Source organism: Dendrobates tinctorius, unplaced genomic scaffold (assembly GCF_039654945.1).
Source record: "Dendrobates tinctorius isolate UK_male_01 unplaced genomic scaffold, ASM3965494v1 ptg000011l, whole genome shotgun sequence".
Lineage (NCBI taxonomy): Eukaryota > Metazoa > Chordata > Amphibia > Anura > Dendrobatidae > Dendrobates > Dendrobates tinctorius.
In genome coordinates, this window is record NW_027361679.1 from 83,766,624 (window position 1) to 83,786,546 (window position 19,923).

A 19,923-nucleotide genomic window follows, 5' to 3' on the forward strand; every position below is an offset into this window, starting at 1 on the left:
CTTCATTTGAGGAGTCTCAAACATGAAGTCACAGGAGGCTGGGGCTGCACTCACTCCTCGCAGTGTTCATTGCCTCTCTTGGAAAGTGACATAACAGGGGAAGAACTGAACTTACTCACTAGTTTCTTGCATCACTGCCCCCTCTGAAGACATCCTGGAATCTGGGTGATGGACGCTGAGGGAGAGGCGAGTGCAGCACCGACACTCTGCTTCCATCTCCAATGCCGCTGCATCTTCTAACTGAAAGAAGACCTTGTCGGCAATGCAAAAAAAATAGTGAGTAACTGCAACGCTGTTCCATGATGACATACTGCTCCAGGAGGGGCGACTGGAGGCTGCAGGGAGTGAGTGAAGCCCCGGTCTCCTGCAAGACTCCTCTCAAACTAAACATCACAGGAAGTACAATAAAGACAAAAGAACAAAACACATTTAGGGATTACCGTAGTTCGATAGGGGGAAGTGGAGGGTATTCTGTAATAAAGCACATTACAAAAGTGGTTAGGGTGTAAGGATATTTAGAAAAACACATTTTGGATGTAGGACCACCCCTTTAAAGATATTTTAAACATGGAACCTGCTAAACTATATCAAAGATGCAAATAAAAGTTTTACACGCATGACAATAAAGGTAGTAAGTTGACTTCCTCTATGCTAAAAAAGTGCTCTGAATGTCCCTCATACACCATATACTTGTAGATAAAATCGTCCATGTCAACAACACACAAGAAATATCAGATTCATTCAAGAACTTTAAAAAAAAGCCTTATACAACCTTGATACACACTCAAATGTCAGCAGCACACTCAAAACTAATAACAAAATGAACAAATTCTTAAAACAAACCTTAAAAAGACCCCCTTCCCACAGTCCAGCCTCAGAGCGCGAGCATGTCTAACTCAAAACAACTGCAAACACAGATTAAACAAGAACCACAAGATGGATTTCTTCAACCCAGGTAACATTTTACATCAGTGTAAGGCTAGTTTCGCACTAGCGTTTATTTCCTGCAGCGCACGGCGCCGCTAAGCCCTGCCCTCCCCATCCGGTCATCGCCGCCTACTATCGCACATGGACGCTTGCGATCTGCGCACCCTATCTTTAGCATAGGGTGCGCAGATTGTGCGCTAGTAGGATTTTGGCGTGCGCTGCGCACTTTTGAAGGTGAGCCGGTGTGCGCTGAACGCAGCATGTTGCATTTCGGTGCGCACGGCGCACCTTCAAAAGTGCGCAGCGCACGCCAAAATCCTACTAGCGCACGGCCAGCACACGATCTGCGCACCCTATGCTAAAGATAGGGTGCGCAGATCGCAAGCGTCCATGTGCGATAGTAGGCGGCGATGACCGGATGGGGCGGGGAGGGAGCCAGCAGGGGGCGGGGCTTAGCGGCGCCATGTCGAATAAACGCTAGTGTGAAACTAGCCTAAGGCTGGTTTCACACTTGCGTTTTTTTGCGCAAAAAAATGCATGCTTTTTTTCCTATACTTTACATGGGTGCGCATACATATTTGCAGCACCTGTTTAACATGCCCCCGATGTGTCTCAAAATCCGGTGAGTAAACCAAAATATCAAACCTGCCTAACCAATGATGGAAAATATCATTAAAGGGAATCTGTCACCCCATTTTTGAACTATCAGCTGCCGGCACCGCCATCAGGGGCTTATCTGCAGCATTTTGTAATGCTATAGATATGCCACTGATGTAAACTGAAAGAAAAGAAAAACGAGTTATATCATACTCACCCAGGGGCGGTCCGGTTTTGGTCCGATGGGTGCGCAGTCTGGTCCGGTGCCTCCCATCTTGTAGCGATGTCCTCTTCTTTGCTTCCTGTCGCGGCTCCGGCGCAGGTGTACTTTATCTGCCCTGTTGAGGGCAGAGCAGAGTACTGCAGTGAGCAGGCGCCGGACCAGGTCAGGGAGGCCAGGCGCCTGTGAACTGCAGTACTTTACTCTGCCCTCAACAGGGCAGATAAAGTACACTTGCGCCGGAGCCGCGACAGGAAGCAGAGAAGAGGACATCATCGCTACAAGATGGGAGACGCAGGACCCGGACCGCGACCACCCATCGTGATAGGCGTCAGGTTTCTGCGTCTGCTCTGCAGGAATCCAGACCCTTACATTCTGCGGTCTCTTGCTGTTTATCTACCGCAGAGGAGATTGCCTTGAAGCAAATCTCTCCAGGGGCTAAGTCCCTCTGTCCTCCTACGGAGCATGCTCATGAGATGATTTCCCATTGGAGATTGGGAGTCATGTGCTCAGGTCCTGCTCCAGATCTCATTGGTCTATCTCGGAGATCTGGAAGCTTCCGGAATGTTGCGGCTGCTATAAAAAGCACGCATGGCCGTTCCGCCATGCGCTAGTATAGTCTCTAGTTGCTTCTGTGTGAATGATGATGGATGTATGATTCTGGTGAATGACTCATTTGAAACCCCTTTCCTCTGATTTTACGTATGTGGGCAGGGACTACGCTTAGAGTCAGCGCCAGCACTACATCATCCACAGTTGCTAGCGTCCAACATTGCGCTTGCGTACTAGCTTTTTCGTCTAGCGGCAGTGTCCTACGCCGCGCTGCAGTTGCAGCCCTCCTTGGCGTCCGCAGTAGTGACGTCGCACGCACAGTAGGTCTAGACGGATGAAGTTTCGCTGTCTTTGGTTCTGCTCCTGGGACAAGATACCGTGTGTGCATTTATTCTGAGTACTATGACTCCAACAGGCTCAGCCTTATTGTATTTGTCTTTGTTGGTACCTCTGTGACTTAACCCCTTAATGTCCAATGACGGACACAGTCCGTCATCAGACATTTCCCCTGCTTTGATGAGGGCTCCGGCGCTGAGCCCGCATCAAAGCCGGGACATGTCAGCTGTTATGAACAGCTGACATGTACCCGCAATAGGCGCGAGCGGAATCGCCGTCCGCTCGCGCCTATTAACTAGTTAAATGCCGCTGTCAAAGCTGACAGCGTGCATTTAAATAGCATTTCCGGCCGCCGGGCCGGAAATGACGTCACCGCCGACCCCCGTCACGTGATCGGGGGTCGGCGTCATGTTGCCTGGACAACCAGAGGTCTCTGAGACCTCTATGGTTGTTCCAGGCATATGGCTTTCAGCGCCACCCGGTGGTCGGCGCTGAAAACACAGCAGTAGATCTGCTCATCGCCCATATGTAGCAGAGCCGATCGGGTTGCGCAAGCTTCTAGCCTCCTATGGAGGCTATTGAAGCATGCTAAAAGTAAAAAAAAAAAAAATGTTTAAAACTAAAAAAAAATTAAAAAAACCTAAAAGTTCAAATCACCCCCCTTTCGCCCCAATCAAAATAAAACAGTAAAACAAAAATCCCACATACACATTAGGTATCGCCGCGTTCAGAATCGCCCGATCAATAAAAAAAAGCATTAACCCGATCGCTAAACGGCGTAGCAAGAAAAAAGTTAAAAACGCCAGAATTACGTTTTTTTGGTCACCAAGACATTGCATTAAAATGCAATAACGGGCGATCAAAAGAACGTATCTGCACAAAAGTGGTATCATTAAAAACGTCAGTCCGGCACGGAAAAAATAAGCCCTCACGCGACCCCAGATCATGAAAAATGGAGACGCTACGGGTCTCGGAAAATTGCGCAATTTTTTTTTTTTTTTTTTTAGCAAACTTTGGAATTTTTTTTCACCACTTAGATAAAAGAGGACATGTTTGGTGTCTATGAACTCGTAATGACCTGGAGAATCATAATGGCAGGTGAGATTTAGCATCTAGTGAACCTAACAAAAAAGCCAAGCAAAAAACAAGTGTGGGATTGCACTTTTTTTTGCAATTTCACCGCACTTGGAATTTTTTTCCCGTTTTTGAGTACATGATATGGTAAAACCAATGGTGTCATTTAAAAGTACAACTCGTCCCGCAAAAAATAAGCCCTCACATGGCCATATAAACGGAAAAATAAAAAAGTTATGGCTCTGGAAAGAAGGGGAGGGAAAAATGAAAGTGTAAAACCAAAAATACCCCTGGTCATTAAGGGGCTAAAAGAGATTGCTCTGCGCACCTGGGTGACGTTTAACCCACGTGCGCATTTCCGCCATAATGCTTGCCTGCCACCACTTAGCAGCAGTCATATCATGTACTGCACGGTGGACCCCGAGCAGCGAACGCACTTTATTATTTTTATTTAGTGCGTTCCGCCGTTCCGAACATACTGGACCCGAACCGGACTTGGGGTGAGTATAATCTAACTAGTTTTTCTTCTTTCAGGTTACATCAGAGGCTTATATACAATAGCATTACAGAATGCTGCAGATAAGCCGCTGATGGCGGTGCCAGCAGCTGATAGTCCAAAAATGGAGTGACAGATTCCCTTTAATGAAATGCTGGAATTCCGCAGGTGCATTGGTCAGACCGAAAGGCATGACTAGACTTTCAAAATGACCCTCAGGGGTATTGAACGTTGTTTTCCATTCATCCTCTTCTCTGATTCTAACCAGGTCATAGGCCCCCCCTTAAATCCAACTTGGAGAACCCCTTAGCTCCCACCACCAGGCTGAATAGATCTGAAGCCAGAGGGAGAGGGTATGGATCTAGGACGGTAATTTGATTTAAGGCCCGGAAAGCTAAACAGGGACATAGACCGCCATCTTTTTTCTTCACGAAGAACACTGCTGCCATGGGCGAAGATGAGGGTCTGATATGTCCCTTCTCCAGACTTTCTGCAATTAAATCATTCATGGCTTGTCTCTCAGGGACAGAAAGACTATACAGTTTTGACTTTGGAAGTTTAGCTCCGGGGTTCAGATTAATAAGACAGTCATATTCACGATGAGGAGGCAAATCCTGACACCCCCCCTCTCAAAAAAAAAGAAAAAAACCTCCTCCAACCCAGACAAGAATGCAGGTAAGGTTTCTGTAGAGACTGCAGAAAGGGAAATATTTAAACAGTTCTCATGGCAGTAATCTCCGCACTCAATGATCTCCCTGGCTTGCCAATCCACCAACGGATTATGTGTCACAAACCAGGGAAGAACCAATACAATTGAGGTGGGAAGACCGTCCAAGATATAGCAAGGAATTATCTCACAATGAACCGACCCCACCCTCAGTCTTACATTATGTACAATCTGAGTGAGCACTTTCTGTGTAAGTGGCGCTGAGTCTATGGCAAAGATGGGAATGGGCTTAGCTAAAGCACAGTAAGGCCTCTTTCACACATCAGGTTTTCGCCTGCAATGCCGGATCCGGTTTCCCCCCCATTGACTTGCATTTGCGCCGGATCGTGCCGGATGGCCATGCGTTTCATCCGGTTTTCGCCGGATCCGGCAATGTGTCGCGATCCGGCGTCTGGAAAAAACGGTGACTGTAACTTTTTTGTCTCCGGCGAAAAAGCCGGACCCGGCGCGTCCGGCTTTTTCACACAATGAAAGCCTATGAGCGCCGCAATGCGCCGGATCCGGTTTTTTGGTCTGAGCATGCTCAGTAGCTCTGCCCACAAGACATATATAAAAGCAAGACAGTGGGACCCACAGCCACACCCAACATGCCACCCAAGACAGCAACCAGGCGCAGGAGAAGGCAGGAGACCACTGCAGCACCATCCGCACCACCACCACCCCAAATGGAGCAGCAAATAGAACATGCTGAGGAGGGGAGGCCAGCAGCAGATGAGAGACGGTAATTATCAAATAACCCATTCCTCCAAACTAGGGCTATTGAATATCAAGATATTCATTGGCCCTTTGTTTCTCTTTATTCAACAGCCGCCCAATAGATGCAGCAGCAGCAGCAATGGCAGCAGCTGGAACACCACCCACAGGCATGGAGTGTGGCCACCAGGAAGACAGCACATCATCTTCTGGGAGCCCTCCCTCGCATCGTCAGCGTTTGACGGTAAGTTTTTATTTCCAAAATCCATCATCTCTGTAATATATGTCTATTCATTGCCTTTTATTTCAAAACAGGAATCACAAGATGAAGAGGAGCTCCCAGAAGAAGAAGGAAGGGGTGGACAGACACCTGGAGTGGGCTCACAATTGGTAAGTTTTTTGCATCAAACGCAGAAACACAACATCACACTACACACAACACATAGAAAACAATGTTCTGCAGACCACACACAGCAAACAAATGCCTACATCCAAACACATAACATTTTTTGTTTTCTTCTCTAGTCTTCCCAATCTGGTGCTTGGCCAAGAGGTCCTCGCAGTGCCTCCCAGGGTCGTCGGCGACAGCAACGCGGCGGTCACCAGCGTGTAAGTATAAATATTTTTGCTTTGTTTTTTTGCACTTTTTATTTCATTTCTTTTGTGGAGGCTAATTATGTTATTTTTGTCTTTTTCTTTAACAGCCTTCACAGCGTGCTCCCGACTCTGACGGTGAGGATGGAGGGATTGATGTGGACCGCCTCATCGATCTCGTCAGAGAAAGGGAGCCGCTCTGGAATATGGCTGACCGCCGCCACGCTGACCTGATCGTTACCCGACGACTCTGGGAGGAAATCTGTTCGCTCCTTGTTGGCCGCTGGGAGGACCTCGAAGCTCGGGCCCAGATTAAAGAGCGTAAGTATATACAGTACCGGTTGCTTGATGTAAACCAGTGTTTCCCGAACTCCAGTCCTCGTGGTCCCCACGGATCATGTGTTCAGGATTTCTATTTACTATAGAAATCCTGAAAACATGACCCCTGGGGACCATGAGGACTGGAGTTTGGGAAACACTGATGTTGTATACTAACCACTCCTTTCTCGTTTCAGGGAACAGAATTGTGAATCGGTGGCGGTCTGTGAGAGATCGTTTCAAGAAGGAGTTCAATAAAGAGATGCGGGCCCCGAGTGGATCTGGAGGACGCAGGAGCAAGTACAAGTACGCAGAAGCCCTGTCGTTCCTCCGGGAAACAATGGTCACCAGAAGGTAAATATTACACACCACATGTGAAAAAAAATGTTATATGTAAATTTTTTTTTCAGCCAGGGCCATACCATGTCAGTATTTTAATTGTTTTTTTTTCTCGTTATTCCACAGCACGGTGAGCAGCACTCGGGAGCCGGCACGATTGGACCCTTCTGAGGCGATCCCTGAGGAGACCGGCACCGAGGGACACTTCGACCGCCCCGGTACATCTGCACCTTCCCAGCCTTCCCACACATTCGACCCATCTGTCCCATCCACCAGCACAGGAGCATCGTGGCCGCCTACATTACATGAAGCTGCTGGTGAGGAGATCGCTTTCCCTTTACCCCACCCTTCTGCCCCTGCCACCTCTAGTACACCTGCGGGTACTGGGCGGCAGCGGCAGAGGGGTCAGGAAAAGACTTATGCGCCAGAGTTCTTGCATCTGAATGCATCTTTCCAGAACTGTCTAAAAGTCTTGTCAGAGCAAATCTCCGCAGGCTTTCAGCAGATCAACTCCAGCATTCTGGAGGTGAAGACACTTCTGCAAACCATGCATTCAGAAGCAAGATCTTCGCCAAACCACACCTTTTTCAGGTCTGTTGTGGAGCGCATGGAAACGCTCTCTCCTGCCCAGCAGATGCATGTAATGCATTCATGCCACGCTGCTCTCCAGCAAGTTACCTCCCAACCTCCTCCTCCTCCCACCACAGTAGTTCTTCCACCTGCACCCCCTCCAGCCACTTTCCATCCTCCCCCTCCTATTACATCTACACCCCCTCCAGCCACTTTCCATCCTCCCCCTCCTATTACATCTACACCCCCTCCAGCCACTTTCCATCCTCCCCCTCCTATTACATACCATCCACCTCCAGCCACTTTCCATCCTCCCCCTCCTATTACATACCATCCACCTCCCCAGCACCAGCAACCTCCCCAGCACCAGCAACCTCCCCAGCACCAGCAACCTCCCCAGCACCAGCAACCTCCCCAGCACCTGCAAACTCCCCAGTACCTGCAAACTCCCCAGTACCTGCAAACTCCCCAGTACCAGACATCTCCCCACTTCCAGCAACCTGCCCCGTACCAGACATCTCCCCACTTCCAGCAACCTGCCCCGTACCAGACATCTCCCCACTTCCAGCAACCTGCCCCGTACCAAACTCCTTCCCCATACAACTTGCCATCAACATCATCTGCTCCTACAGTCCCTGCCCAACCCTCCACTCCACCACCCACCACCTCTTCTGCTTCCCACATGTCCACCCATTCTGTAGTTTTTTCCACACCTTCACCTCTAACTGTTCCTTCCCCACCACGATCCCAGTCCTCTCTCCACACTCCCAGTGTCGAAGTGTCCCGCAGCCCCTACAGCAGTATTTCCACCACACACTACACAGAATTATAATGTGTGTATTTAAATAAAAATGACCAGTTTTATGATTTCAGTTTTATAGTTTCAAAGTTTTATTAAACAAGTTTATTAAAATTTTAAAAAAGTTTACTAAAAAAAACATTTTTCAATAAAAGTTAAATTATTTTACACTGGTTGTCTGTCATTTCTTTCTGCGGCGAAAAAGGTTAAATACAGGGTATTTAAAAGGTGAAATGGTATTCAAAACTAGGTATATAACTGTGGGTAAATTTTAGCTTTTTGCCACAGTTGTGTTCCTGGTTGTGTTTGAAGCAAAGTATTTCACCTAAAAAGTTGTGTTTATTGTTGGTGATTTCCTAACAATGTACACAACTTTTGTTAAAAGGTGAAATACTTTGCATAAAACACAACCAGGTACACACCTGTGGCCTAAAGCTAAAAATAGTAAGACCATGACAAGATAGCCAACTTTGGTTGGCAAAGGTATATACTGTTGGTACAGAAGGTACACAAGTTTGGTTAAGGGCACAAATCTTTCACACTCTGTCATCCTGCCAGTGTACTCTGCCTTGAGGTGACATAAAGTATAGTGCAAAATTGTCCCTCATTACTGAAACCGTCACAGAACTTCTAGTGGTAATGTCATGGTAATCTTGCAAGGTGGTTTCTTCAGAGGTGTCCTCAATGGAAATGGGTTCCTTGCAGATAACAAAATTGTGGAGTACCACGCACGCTTTGATCACCTCGTCCACAGTTTCTGTCTTGAGGTTGATCGCAGTCAATAGGACCCGCCATTTGGCTGTCAGAATACCAAAGGTACATTCAACCATTCTTCTTGCTCTTGTGAGGCGGTAATTAAAAATGCGTTTTGGTCTTGTCAATCCTCTGCTAGAGTACGGTTTCAAAAGGTGTTCTGACAGCTGGAAGGCTTCATCCCCTACACAGACAAATGGCATAGGTGGACCAGATGTTTGCGGCAGCGGTCTAGGTGGTGGGAACTGGAAGGTGTTTCCATACAGTTTACGCCCCATGGCAGACAGTTTGAAAACTTGAGAGTCATTGGAGCGGCCATAGGCCCCAATATCAACCGCAATAAATTTGTATTCCGCGTCAGCGATGGCCATGAGGACAATTGAAAAATATTTCTTGTAATTGAAATATTCCGATCCCGATCCAGCTGGCTTTACAATGCGGATATGTTTCCCGTCCACAGCGCCCAAGCAGTTTGGAAACTGACATATCTGTTGAAACTTGTCAGCAATTTCAATCCACCTCTCTGTTGTGGGCTCTGGTAAAAACTCTTCAGCTAAGGAGTCCCACAGTGCACGGCATGTGTACTTCACTATTCCTGATATGGTGGAAATCCCGAGTCTGTACTGGAAATGCAGTGACGAAAGGGATTCTCCAGTTGCAAGAAATCTGTGGGGAATTAAAAAACAATCAATTAGTTTTAAATCACAGCATTACATACCAAAACTGACCTATAACACTTGGAGATACAAATTACCACCAACAAGATTGCAGTGAAAGTGTGCTCTGATGCGAGCACATCCAATAAATGTGGCTTACCTTAAAGTCACCATCAGACGCTCTGCGGGTGAAACAGAGAAGCGGCAATAGGTGTCCGCTTTTCTTATGAGGTGTGCAATGCGCTCCACCAAGTAATCAAAATTCTCCATTTTCATCCTAACATATCCAAAAAATTTATCCGGGTTTCGTCGAAGGTCCATGCATAGTGTAGAATAGACCCCACGCGTCATTCTCTTGGCTGTGATGGGGTGGATCCACAAACGTCGTCTACGATGTCTGATGCGCTGCTGTCTTGCTCTCTCCTTCTCCAGAACAATCACCCTCAAACGATTTGCCTCCGCTGTAAAATCCGCCAAATTCTTCAAAATATTTCCAATGACAACATCCATCTTCGCCAGTAACTTGCTCTTCTCTCCAACCTGCACTTTCTCTTCTACAACCTGTCAAAGAAGGGCTGTAGGAACATGCTATATATAGTTTTCCAGTAGCCAATCCCGTTCGCAAGGCCACAAGGGTCAATTTTAAAAACCGGATCCGGCGTAATCCGTCGAAAAACGGATAGAAAAACGGATGAACCGGATGAGACGGATCCGGTTTTGTCTGTCAAGAAAAAGACGGATCCGGCAGAAAACCGGATCCGTCACATCCGGTTTTACGAAACATTTGCCGGATTCGGCGTTCCGGCACGACGCCGGATCGCGCCTGACGCCGAAAACCTGATGTGTGAAAGTAGCCTAAGGCTACTTTCACACATCAGTTTTTTGCCGTCAGGCAGGATCCGGCTTTTTTTAGAAAAAACGGATCCGGCATAAATTTTGGAGAACTGTAGAAACGGATCCGTTTTTTTGCTGGATCCGTCTCTGTTCCTGGCGGCTGGCCAATTGGATCTGAGCATGCGCAGACTTAAAAAAACCGGATCCGGTTGCTGGATCCGTCTTTTTCTGGATCCGGCGCATTCCGGCGCCCATAGACTTTCATTGTAGCAAAAAGCTGGAAGCGCCGGATCCGGCGCTTCCGGCTTTTTCGCCGGAGACAAAAAACGTTACAGTAGACGTTTTTTCAAGACGCCGGAATGAGACAAGTTGCCGGATCCGGCAAAAAACGGATGAAACGCAATGCCATCCGGCGCGATCCGGCGCTAATGCAAGTCAATGGGGGAAAAACGGATCCGGCATTGCATTTTGCCGGATCCGTTTTTTCCAAAAAAAGCCGGATCGCGCCTGAAGGCAAAAAACTGATGTGTGAAAGAGGCCTTAGTCAGCCCATGAGTTCTAGCAAACTTAGCATCAACAATGCTGACTCTAGCTCCACTGTCAACCAAAATTTGGTGGTAAAAATGTAAGTTATTTTTTCTTCACTGCTCAATGGTATAAAACTCTGTGACACACCTGTGGTGTCTATGTGATCACTGCACCCCTAGATGAATTCATTGAGAGGTTTAGTTTGTAAAATGAGTTCACATATAGGGGGTTTCTGTTGTTCTGGCACCTCAGGGGCTCTCCCAGTGGGTCATGGCACCCACAAACCATTCCAGCAAAATTTAAAATTCCAATGTGGTGTCTCCTCCCTTCTGAGTTTTGCAAAAGTAGTATTCCCACAAATATGGAGTATCGGCATTTTGTTACCCTTATGAAAATGCAACATTTGGGACTAAAATCATATTTGTGGGGAAAATGTATTTTTTTTATTTTCACGGCTCCATGTTATAAAATTCTGTGAATCACCTGAGGGTTCAACATGCTCACCATACATCTAGATCAGTTCCCTGAGCAGTCTAGTTTCCAAAATGGTGTCACTTGTGGAGGATTTTCACTGTTTAGGCACAACAGGGGCTCTGCAAACCCGACATGGCGTCTACCAATTGTTCTAGTAAATTTTGCATTCTAGTCAAACGGCGCTCTTTCCCTGCAGAGCTCTGCTGTGCTCCCCAAACATTGATTTTCTCCCTCATATAGGGGTATCTGCATTCTCAGGAGAAATTGCACAACACATTTTGGGGTCCATTTTTTCCTGTTTCCCTTGTCAGAATAAAAAATTTGGATCAGAAGTAATTTTTTTTTGTGAAAAAGGTGAATTTTATTTTTCCACATTCCAAAAATTCCTGTGAAGCACCTGAAGGGTTAATAATCTTCTTGAATGTGGTTTTGAGCACCTTGAGGGGTGCAGTTTTTAGAATGGTGCCATTTTTGGGTATTTTCTATCATATAGACCCCTCAAAGTGACTTCAAGTGTGAGGTGGGCCCTAAAAAATGGTTTTGTAAATTTTGTGGGTAAAAGGAGAAATCGCTGATCAACTTTTAACCCTTATAACTTCCTAACAAAAAAAAAAAAATTTGGTTGCTAAATTGTGCTGATGTAAAGTAGACATGTGGGAAATGTTATTAACTATTTTGTGTCACATAACTCTGTGATTTAAAGTTTGAAAATTGCAACGTTTTTAACATTTTCAGCAAATTTCCGTTTTGTTTTTTTTTTAAATAAACGCAAGTCATATCGAATAAATGTTACTACTATCATGAAGTACAATATGGCACGAGAAAACAATGTCAGAATCACCGGGATCCATGGAAGCGTTCGAGTTATTACCTCATAAAGGGACAGTGGTCAGAATTGTAAAAATTGGCCTGGTCATTAACATGCAAACCACCCTTGGGGGTAAACTTCCCTATGAACTGAAAGAAGAGCGTTCGTCAGGAGTTAAATACCCCAGACTCCCATATATACTCCTTTAAAGAAAAAATGGCCGCCATACAGTTACCTAAACCATACCTTAAAAAGGGCTTGTCAATTGCAAAAAAAAAAAAAAAAAGTTAAATACCTTGTGAAAATCTCTGAACTCCCCTAATTCTGTGATATCTCTCTCCACTGCAGAGATATTCACAGTTATTGATTTTGGAGTGCAGTATGTGAAGTCTCTACTTATGATACAATTGGGCGTTTCTTCACTTTCACCCCTCCACCCAGATTTTGCTAATCACAGCTTGGCAGCATCTGAGGCTGATAGACCAGCTGACGAGACGTGATTGGAACCATATGGGAAGGAGGGGTGAAAGAGCACGCCCCTCAGAGAAAACTCTGAAGGAACGCTTAGTTGATCCACAAGTGGAGATTTCACATATTACGCTCCAGAAGAAACAAATGTGAATATCTCTGCAAGGGAGCGACACAAAACAAAGCAGAAAAGAGCAGCAGAATCAGGGCACCACAAGGATTTTTATGAGGTATTTAACCAATTTTTTTTTTTGGGGGGAGAGGGGACAAGTCCTCCTAGGTATAAAATCGGTTGAAAAGAAAATAGTTATGCTCCTCACATAAATACATGCAGCTTATGAATTTAAGCTTTGAAATGTGTCCCGATCTTCTGCTGTCAGCCCTGGTTCTGGGTACGGCCTTCTGCTGGAGAGGGCATCCTGTGGTCCATGACCGGTGATGTGTGTGAAGGGGGTCGGTCTGACTGACTAATACCAAGCGCCAAACCGGCCTCCTCCGCTGTCCCCATTGATGAAGGATGTAGCTGCAGGAATGAAGCAGTCCCCCACCATCTTCACACAGCACAGATCAGGTGCCCACCTACCAACTCCCTCCTTAGGACATAGGTGAACTGGAGATGCTGTTATCGGGGTCCGCACTGATATCTAAAGATTGGGGCACATTTGAAAAGAAAAGTTTATTAGGTTGATATATTGAATGAGGACCACATGGCACCACTCCAGGGTTAATTTCCATGTTACCACGTTAGTGGTGCTGCTGATTCTCTGCCCCTGTTCTTCCACTCATCAGCTCCATCTGTTTTCAGCGTTTCTCCAGTCTTCTGTAGGTTGTGACCTGCTGGATTCCTCCAATATTTGCTGGGTGATCCAGAAGTCACAACTCAATGTTTGTGCATGAGGCCAGGGCGATGCTCACATAGACTTACACTGAGAGCTTGTGACCGTTCCCTCCGACTTCAGGTCAGTTAGGAGTTGTGGTCACAAGCTGGCGCCGCAGGATCGGAGTGGAGCTGAAGACGGTGGCTGGTGAGTATAAGACTAGGGTTAGTGAACTTCGATTAGCGGCGCCAGTTATGAATGGGTCACCGAGGAGGAAAAAAGCAACACACGCCAAGTCTCAGAAAACCAGAGAGGTTGGTAACTATGCAGACTGCAGAGCCCTGATCTTAACACACAACTAGCAGCAGTCGTGGAGCGTGCCTACGGAGGTCCTGGACACCTCGTCACAACTGGAGAGCTAAATAAGCCTAAAGTAATTAAAGAGGAAAACTAACTGCCCCAGAGCAGACCCCAAAGGAAAGACAGCCCCCCACATGTATTGACGGTGAAGCAAGATGAAAACACAAACAAAGGCAGAAAAATAGGCTGAGCAAACGATGGGGCCAAACTAACTTGAAAGGAAAGATACTGTCTGCAATCTGCCAAAAAACTCTACCCGAAATAATGTCCAACACTTCTGATAACAAAATTAACCCTGAAGTCACTAGACTTCTCCCACTATATCAGCACTCTGAAATATTCTGAAACAGAGCAAAAAGAGGCCAATCCAATAAAGGACAAAAAGGCAAATTGGCAAATACAGATAAATAAGAGTGGAAATTCAGCACAGCCCCAGCCGGGCTGGCTGACCACACAAAAACTGAGTTGACCAACAAGAGCAAGTGTGAACATTAGCAAAAAACAAACTTAACTTGATTTGACTGGAGCAGAGCTGAAATCCAAGACCTGAGAAACAGACTGAATCACCAGCAACAGGATAGGGCGTCGGCTGTCTTATATCCAGTCTGATACTCCAGAGATCCAATCATTATCCTCCTCGTCAGGTGGCAGACCATTACCAATTAAACCAACCTCACTACCTCCTGTCACCACCAGAGGGAGAACGGAAGAACTCCCAGCTGGTGGAGCAGAAAATGAGCTCATAACAGGCGCCACTCCAGATCTGCAATGGAAAAAACAAAGAAACTCCGGAGTGGACCTGGACCACACCATGAAAGGGTTCTCTCAAGTTAAATCTTCCGGAGAGCACTACTCCTCTGACCTCCGGCTTCCCGTTCTCAGGGGTCACAGAGCTCCTGAAGTTTCACGGTTCGGACTGGCAGCATGGCATAGGTGTGCCCTGGGCACCCTGCAATACTTCTGCCAGGGGTCAGAGGAGTAGTGGTCTCCTGAAGGAGCGCAGGGCACAGATGCCAGCCACCTAAAGCGCTTACATGCGCTGCACATATTGCTGACCATACCACCCACTTCTGAGAAACTGCAAAGGTGGCCGGTAACCAAGGCAACGAGAAGTAAACTAGAAGGTTAAACGTCCCTCTGTTCTTGAGAGCAGAGGATTTCAGTGACGTAGATCATCGTCCCCATGGTGAGGCCACCCTGTTAGCAGCCCCCCTATGTGCAGGTGGCACGGTCACCACTGCCGCCATGTACCTGGCCTCCTCCGTTAGTTTGCGCCCAGGACCTGCGCTCTTGAATTTGATGTCCGCTTTGAAGCCTTCGAACAGCTTCTTCATGGCTGCCGGGTACCGGAGCAGATCTCCTCACCAGCCGAGCAGGTGACAGCTCCACCCGGAAGTGATCCAGCCGTGCGCGACCCCGTCAGTCACCTCGGCCGGGCGAATGGCAGCCGCGGTACCAATCACAGAAGGAGAGGCGTTATTTCCGGCGACGAGGGCTACCCGCTGGAGAGGAGACCGCGACCTACCAGCCCATCATGCCGCATACGTTTCAGCCGGGAGACCTCGTCTTCGCCAAGATGAAGGGTTACCCGCACTGGCCGGCCCGGGTGAGAGCGCGATGGCGGAGGGTGGGGGGTGCCCGGAGCGGGGCCGCGGCCTCCCGCACTGCCTTGTTGTTACATGCTGACTGACCATGCTTCATTTACTCAGGTGGATGATGTGAAAGATGGAGCCGTGAAGCCTCCCCCCAACAAGCACCTCATCTTCTTCTACGGCACCCACGAGACGTAAGTGACCTGTCCCCTCACTAGTCACAGTCACGTGTGGAAATGATTGGGAACTGATTTTCATGCTTTAAAGAGTATGTCCACTTTCTGCCAGTGTACTGTGCGACCCCCACAGGAATACACGTACCCGCGGTGCTGGCGGCTCGTACTGTGCGACCCCCACAGGAATACACGTTCCCGCATGTGCTGGCGGCTCGTACTGTGTGACCCCACAGGAATACACGTACCCGCGTGTGCTGGCGGCTCGTACTGTGTGACCCCACAGGAATACACGTACCCGCGTGTGCTGGCGGCTCGTACTGTGTGACCCCACAGGAATACACGTACCCGCGTGTGCTGGCGGCTCGTACTGTGCGACCCCCACAGGAATACACGTACCCGCGTGTGCTGGCGGCTCGTACTGTGCGACCCCCACAGGAATACACGTACCCGCGTGTGCTGGCGGCTCGTACTGTGCGACCCCCACAGGAATACACGTTCCCGCGTGTGCTGGCGGCTCGTACTGTGTGACCCCACAGGAATACACGTACCCGCGTGTGCTGGCGGCTCGTACTGTGTGACCCCACAGGAATACACGTACCCGCGTGTGCTGGCGGCTCGTACTGTGCGACCCCCACAGGAATACACGTTCCCGCGTGTGCTGGCGGCTCGTACTGTGTGACCCCACAGGAATACACGTACCCGCGTGTGCTGGCGGCTCGTACTGTGCGACCCCCACAGGAATACACGTACCCGCGTGTGCTGGCGGCTCGTACTGTGCGACCCCCACAGGAATACACGTACCCGCGTGTGCTGGCGGCTCGTACTGTGCGACCCCCACAGGAATACACGTTCCCGCGTGTGCTGGCGGCTCGTACTGTGTGACCCCACAGGAATACACGTTCCCGCGTGTGCTGGCGGCTCGTACTGTGTGACCCCACAGGAATACACGTACCCGCGTGTGCTGGCGGCTCGTACTGTGTGACCCCACAGGAATACACGTACCCGCGTGTGCTGGCGGCTCGTACTGTGTGACCCGACAGGAATACACGTACCCGCGTGTGCTGGCGGCTCGTACTGTGTGACCCGACAGGAATACACGTACCCGCGTGTGCTGGCGGCTCGTACTGTGCGACCCCCACAGGAATACACGTTCCCGCGTGTGCTGGCGGCTCGTACTGTGTGACCCCACAGGAATACACGTTCCCGCATGTGCTGGCGGCTCGTACTGTGCGACCCGACAGGAATACACGTTCCCGCGTGTGCTGGCGGCTCGTACTGTGCGACCCGACAGGAATACACGTTCCCGCGTGTGCTGGCGGCTCGTACTGTGCGACCCGACAGGAATACACGTACCCGCGTGTGCTGGCGGCTCGTACTGTGTGACCCGACAGGAATACACGTACCCGCGTGTGCTGGCGGCTCGTACTGTGTGACCCCACAGGAATACACGTACCCGCGTGTGCTGGCGGCTCGTACTGTGTGACCCGACAGGAATACACGTACCCGCGTGTGCTGGCGGCTCGTACTGTGTGACCCGACAGGATTACATGTACCCGCGTGTGCTGGCGGCTCGTACTGTGTGACCCGACAGGATTACATGTACCCGCGTGTGCTGGCGGCTCGTACTGTGTGACCCCACAGGAATACATGTACCCGCGTGTGCTGGCGGCTCGTACTGTGTGACCCGACAGGATTACATGTACCCGCGTGTGCTGGCGGCTCGTACTGTGTGACCCCACAGGAATACACGTACCCGCGTGTGCTGGCGGCTCGTACTGTGTGACCCCACAGGAATACACGTACCCGCGTGTGCTGGCGGCTCGTACTGTGTGACCCCACAGGAATACACGTACCCGCGTGTGCTGGCGGCTCGTACTGTGCGACCCGACAGGAATACACGTACCCGCGTGTGCTGGCGGCTCGTACTGTGTGACCCCACAGGAATACACGTACCCGCGTGTGCTGGCGGCTCGTACTGTGTGACCCCACAGGAATACACGTACCCGCGTGTGCTGGCGGCTCGTACTGTGTGACCCCACAGGAATACACGTACCCGCGTGTGCTGGCGGCTCGTACTGTGTGACCCCACAGGAATACACGTACCCGCGTGTGCTGGCGGCTCGTACTGTGCGACCCCACAGGAATACACGTACCCGCGTGTGCTGGCGGCTCGTACTGTGCGACCCCACAGGAATACACGTACCCGCGTGTGCTGGCGGCTCGTACTGTGCGACCCCACAGGAATACACGTACCCGCGTGTGCTGGCGGCTCGTACTGTGCGACCCCACAGGAATACACGTACCCGCGTGTGCTGGCGGCTCGTACTGTGCGACCCCACAGGAATACACGTTCCCGCGTGTGCTGGCGGCTCGTACTGTGCGACCCCACAGGAATACACGTTCCCGCGTGTGCTGGCGGCTCGTACTGTGCGACCCCACAGGAATACACGTTCCCGCGTGTGCTGGCGGCTCGTACTGTGCGACCCCACAGGAATACACGTACCCGCGTGTGCTGGCGGCTCGTACTGTGCGACCCCACAGGAATACACGTACCCGCGTGTGCTGGCGGCTCGTACTGTGCGACCCGACAGGAATACACCTACCCGCGTGTGCTGGCGGCTCGTACTGTGCGACCCGACAGGAATACACCTACCTGCGTGTGCTGGCGGCTCGTACTGTGTGACCCCACAGGAATACACGTTCCCGCGTGTGCTGGCGGCTCGTACTGTGCGACCCCACAGGAATACACGTTCCCGCGTGTGCTGGCGGCTCGTACTGTGTGACCCCACAGGAATACACGTACCCGCGTGTGCTGGCGGCTCGTACTGTGTGACCCCACAGGAATACACGTACCCGCGTGTGCTGGTGGCTCGTACTGTGTGACCCCACAGGAATACACGTACCCGCGTGTGCTGGCGGCTCGTACTGTGCGACCCCCCACAGGAACACACGTACCCGCGTGTGCTGGCGGCTCGTACTGTGCGACCCCCCACAGGAACACACGTACCCGCGTGTGCTGGCGGCTCGTACTGTGCGACCCCCCACAGGAACACACGTACCCGCGTGTGCTGGCGGCTCGTACTGTGCGACCCCCCACAGGAACACACGTACCCGCGTGTGCTGGCGGCTCGTACTGTGCGACCCCCCACAGGAACACACGTACCCGCGTGTGCTGGCGGCTCGTACTGTGCGACCCTCACAGGTATACAAACGTTCTCAGGTTTTATTTTTCACAGCCTAAAGATCTTTTTTTTTGCATCACTAATGCCCCACACTTTTCACTCCAGTGACACCTCTGTACACATGCCAAGGAGAGCACCCACGTTAAATCGGTAGCATTCCCAGCCTTAGTCGGGGGAGTCTCGTGTTACTAAGGGTATGTGCACACGTAGTTTTTAGGTGCTGCGGATTTCTCCCCGCGGATTTTGTAAAATCCGCAGGTAAATTTCAGGTCAAAAGACCTGCGGATTAAGCTGTGGTTTTGCCTGCGGTTTATCACCTCTACAATGGAGGAGATGGTAAACCGCAGTGGAATCCGCAGAAAAGAAGTGACATGTCATTTCTTTCTGTGGATTTGTAAAATTCTGTTGCGGCCCTGCGGGGCCAGAAACGCTGCGGATCTGCAGCAAAATCCGCAGCATGTGCACACACCCTAAGTTGCTTTCGCTAGTTAGAATGAATATAAGTAATAACTAAGTTGCAGTTAATTTACATTTGGCATCTGCTGTCAATCTCCTGCAATGAGAGCTTTTAGCTTTCACAGTGTACAGCTGGTTTCCAAGGAGACCGACCACCAGAGTCTGGAGGAGTGTGCACAGTAGTAACATTCCAGGAGAGGAGTTAAAGGGAACCTGATGTGGAATAATGCTATTAGCAGATAAAGGGCTAATCTGCAGTGTAATAGGATTAGTAAAGGTGCATGGCCACTGAACAAGGAGACTTCCATAGAGACACAACTGAGCGGTATTCACCGCTACCAAAGCTGTGACCAGACCTTCCAATCCCCTTGTGTAGTGATGACTGTTGGCAAGAATAAGTGTTTGGCTGAAAAATATCTGATGCAGGGGAGCAAACTTGACCGGGTAAATGGACCGCACATAGAAAAACTTGAGGTTGACAGACCGCATTTTTTGTGTGTTAGGTTGGCATTTTTAGTGATGCCACTTCTTTCCCTTCGTTTTTACATATAATAGCATTATTAGTGGCCAATTTAA

At 49.5% G+C, this 19,923-nt stretch overlaps 2 protein-coding genes across 6 annotated transcripts in view; one reads left to right on the top strand and one right to left on the bottom strand.

The window, feature by feature from the left end:
- The window catches only part of UBXN6 (UBX domain protein 6), a 137,332-nt gene extending 122,001 nt beyond the window's left edge, over nt 1-15,331 (bottom strand). For 2 of the 4 annotated variants that reach the window (XM_073544042.1, XM_073544013.1), the window contains exon 1: nt 14,454-14,494. Coding sequence is in view for 1 of the 4 variants with exons in the window: in XM_073544032.1 (XP_073400133.1) it covers nt 15,193-15,275 (83 nt within the window). In the remaining 3 variants the exon portion in view is untranslated. Of the gene's footprint in view, nt 1-14,453; nt 14,495-15,192 lie in introns of those variants that run through there. The other 2 variants (XM_073544032.1, XM_073544023.1) reach the window with 2 other exon arrangements.
- Nucleotides 15,332-15,417: 86 nt separating this feature from the next.
- Nucleotides 15,418-19,923, top strand: part of HDGFL2 (HDGF like 2) — an 86,512-nt gene continuing 82,006 nt past the window's right edge. For both annotated transcript variants that reach the window (XM_073543993.1, XM_073544002.1), the window contains exons 1-2: nt 15,418-15,547; nt 15,651-15,727. In XM_073543993.1, coding sequence (XP_073400094.1) covers nt 15,476-15,547; nt 15,651-15,727 — 149 coding nt within the window. In that variant the 5' untranslated portion in view covers nt 15,418-15,475. The remainder of the gene's footprint in view (nt 15,548-15,650; nt 15,728-19,923) is intronic.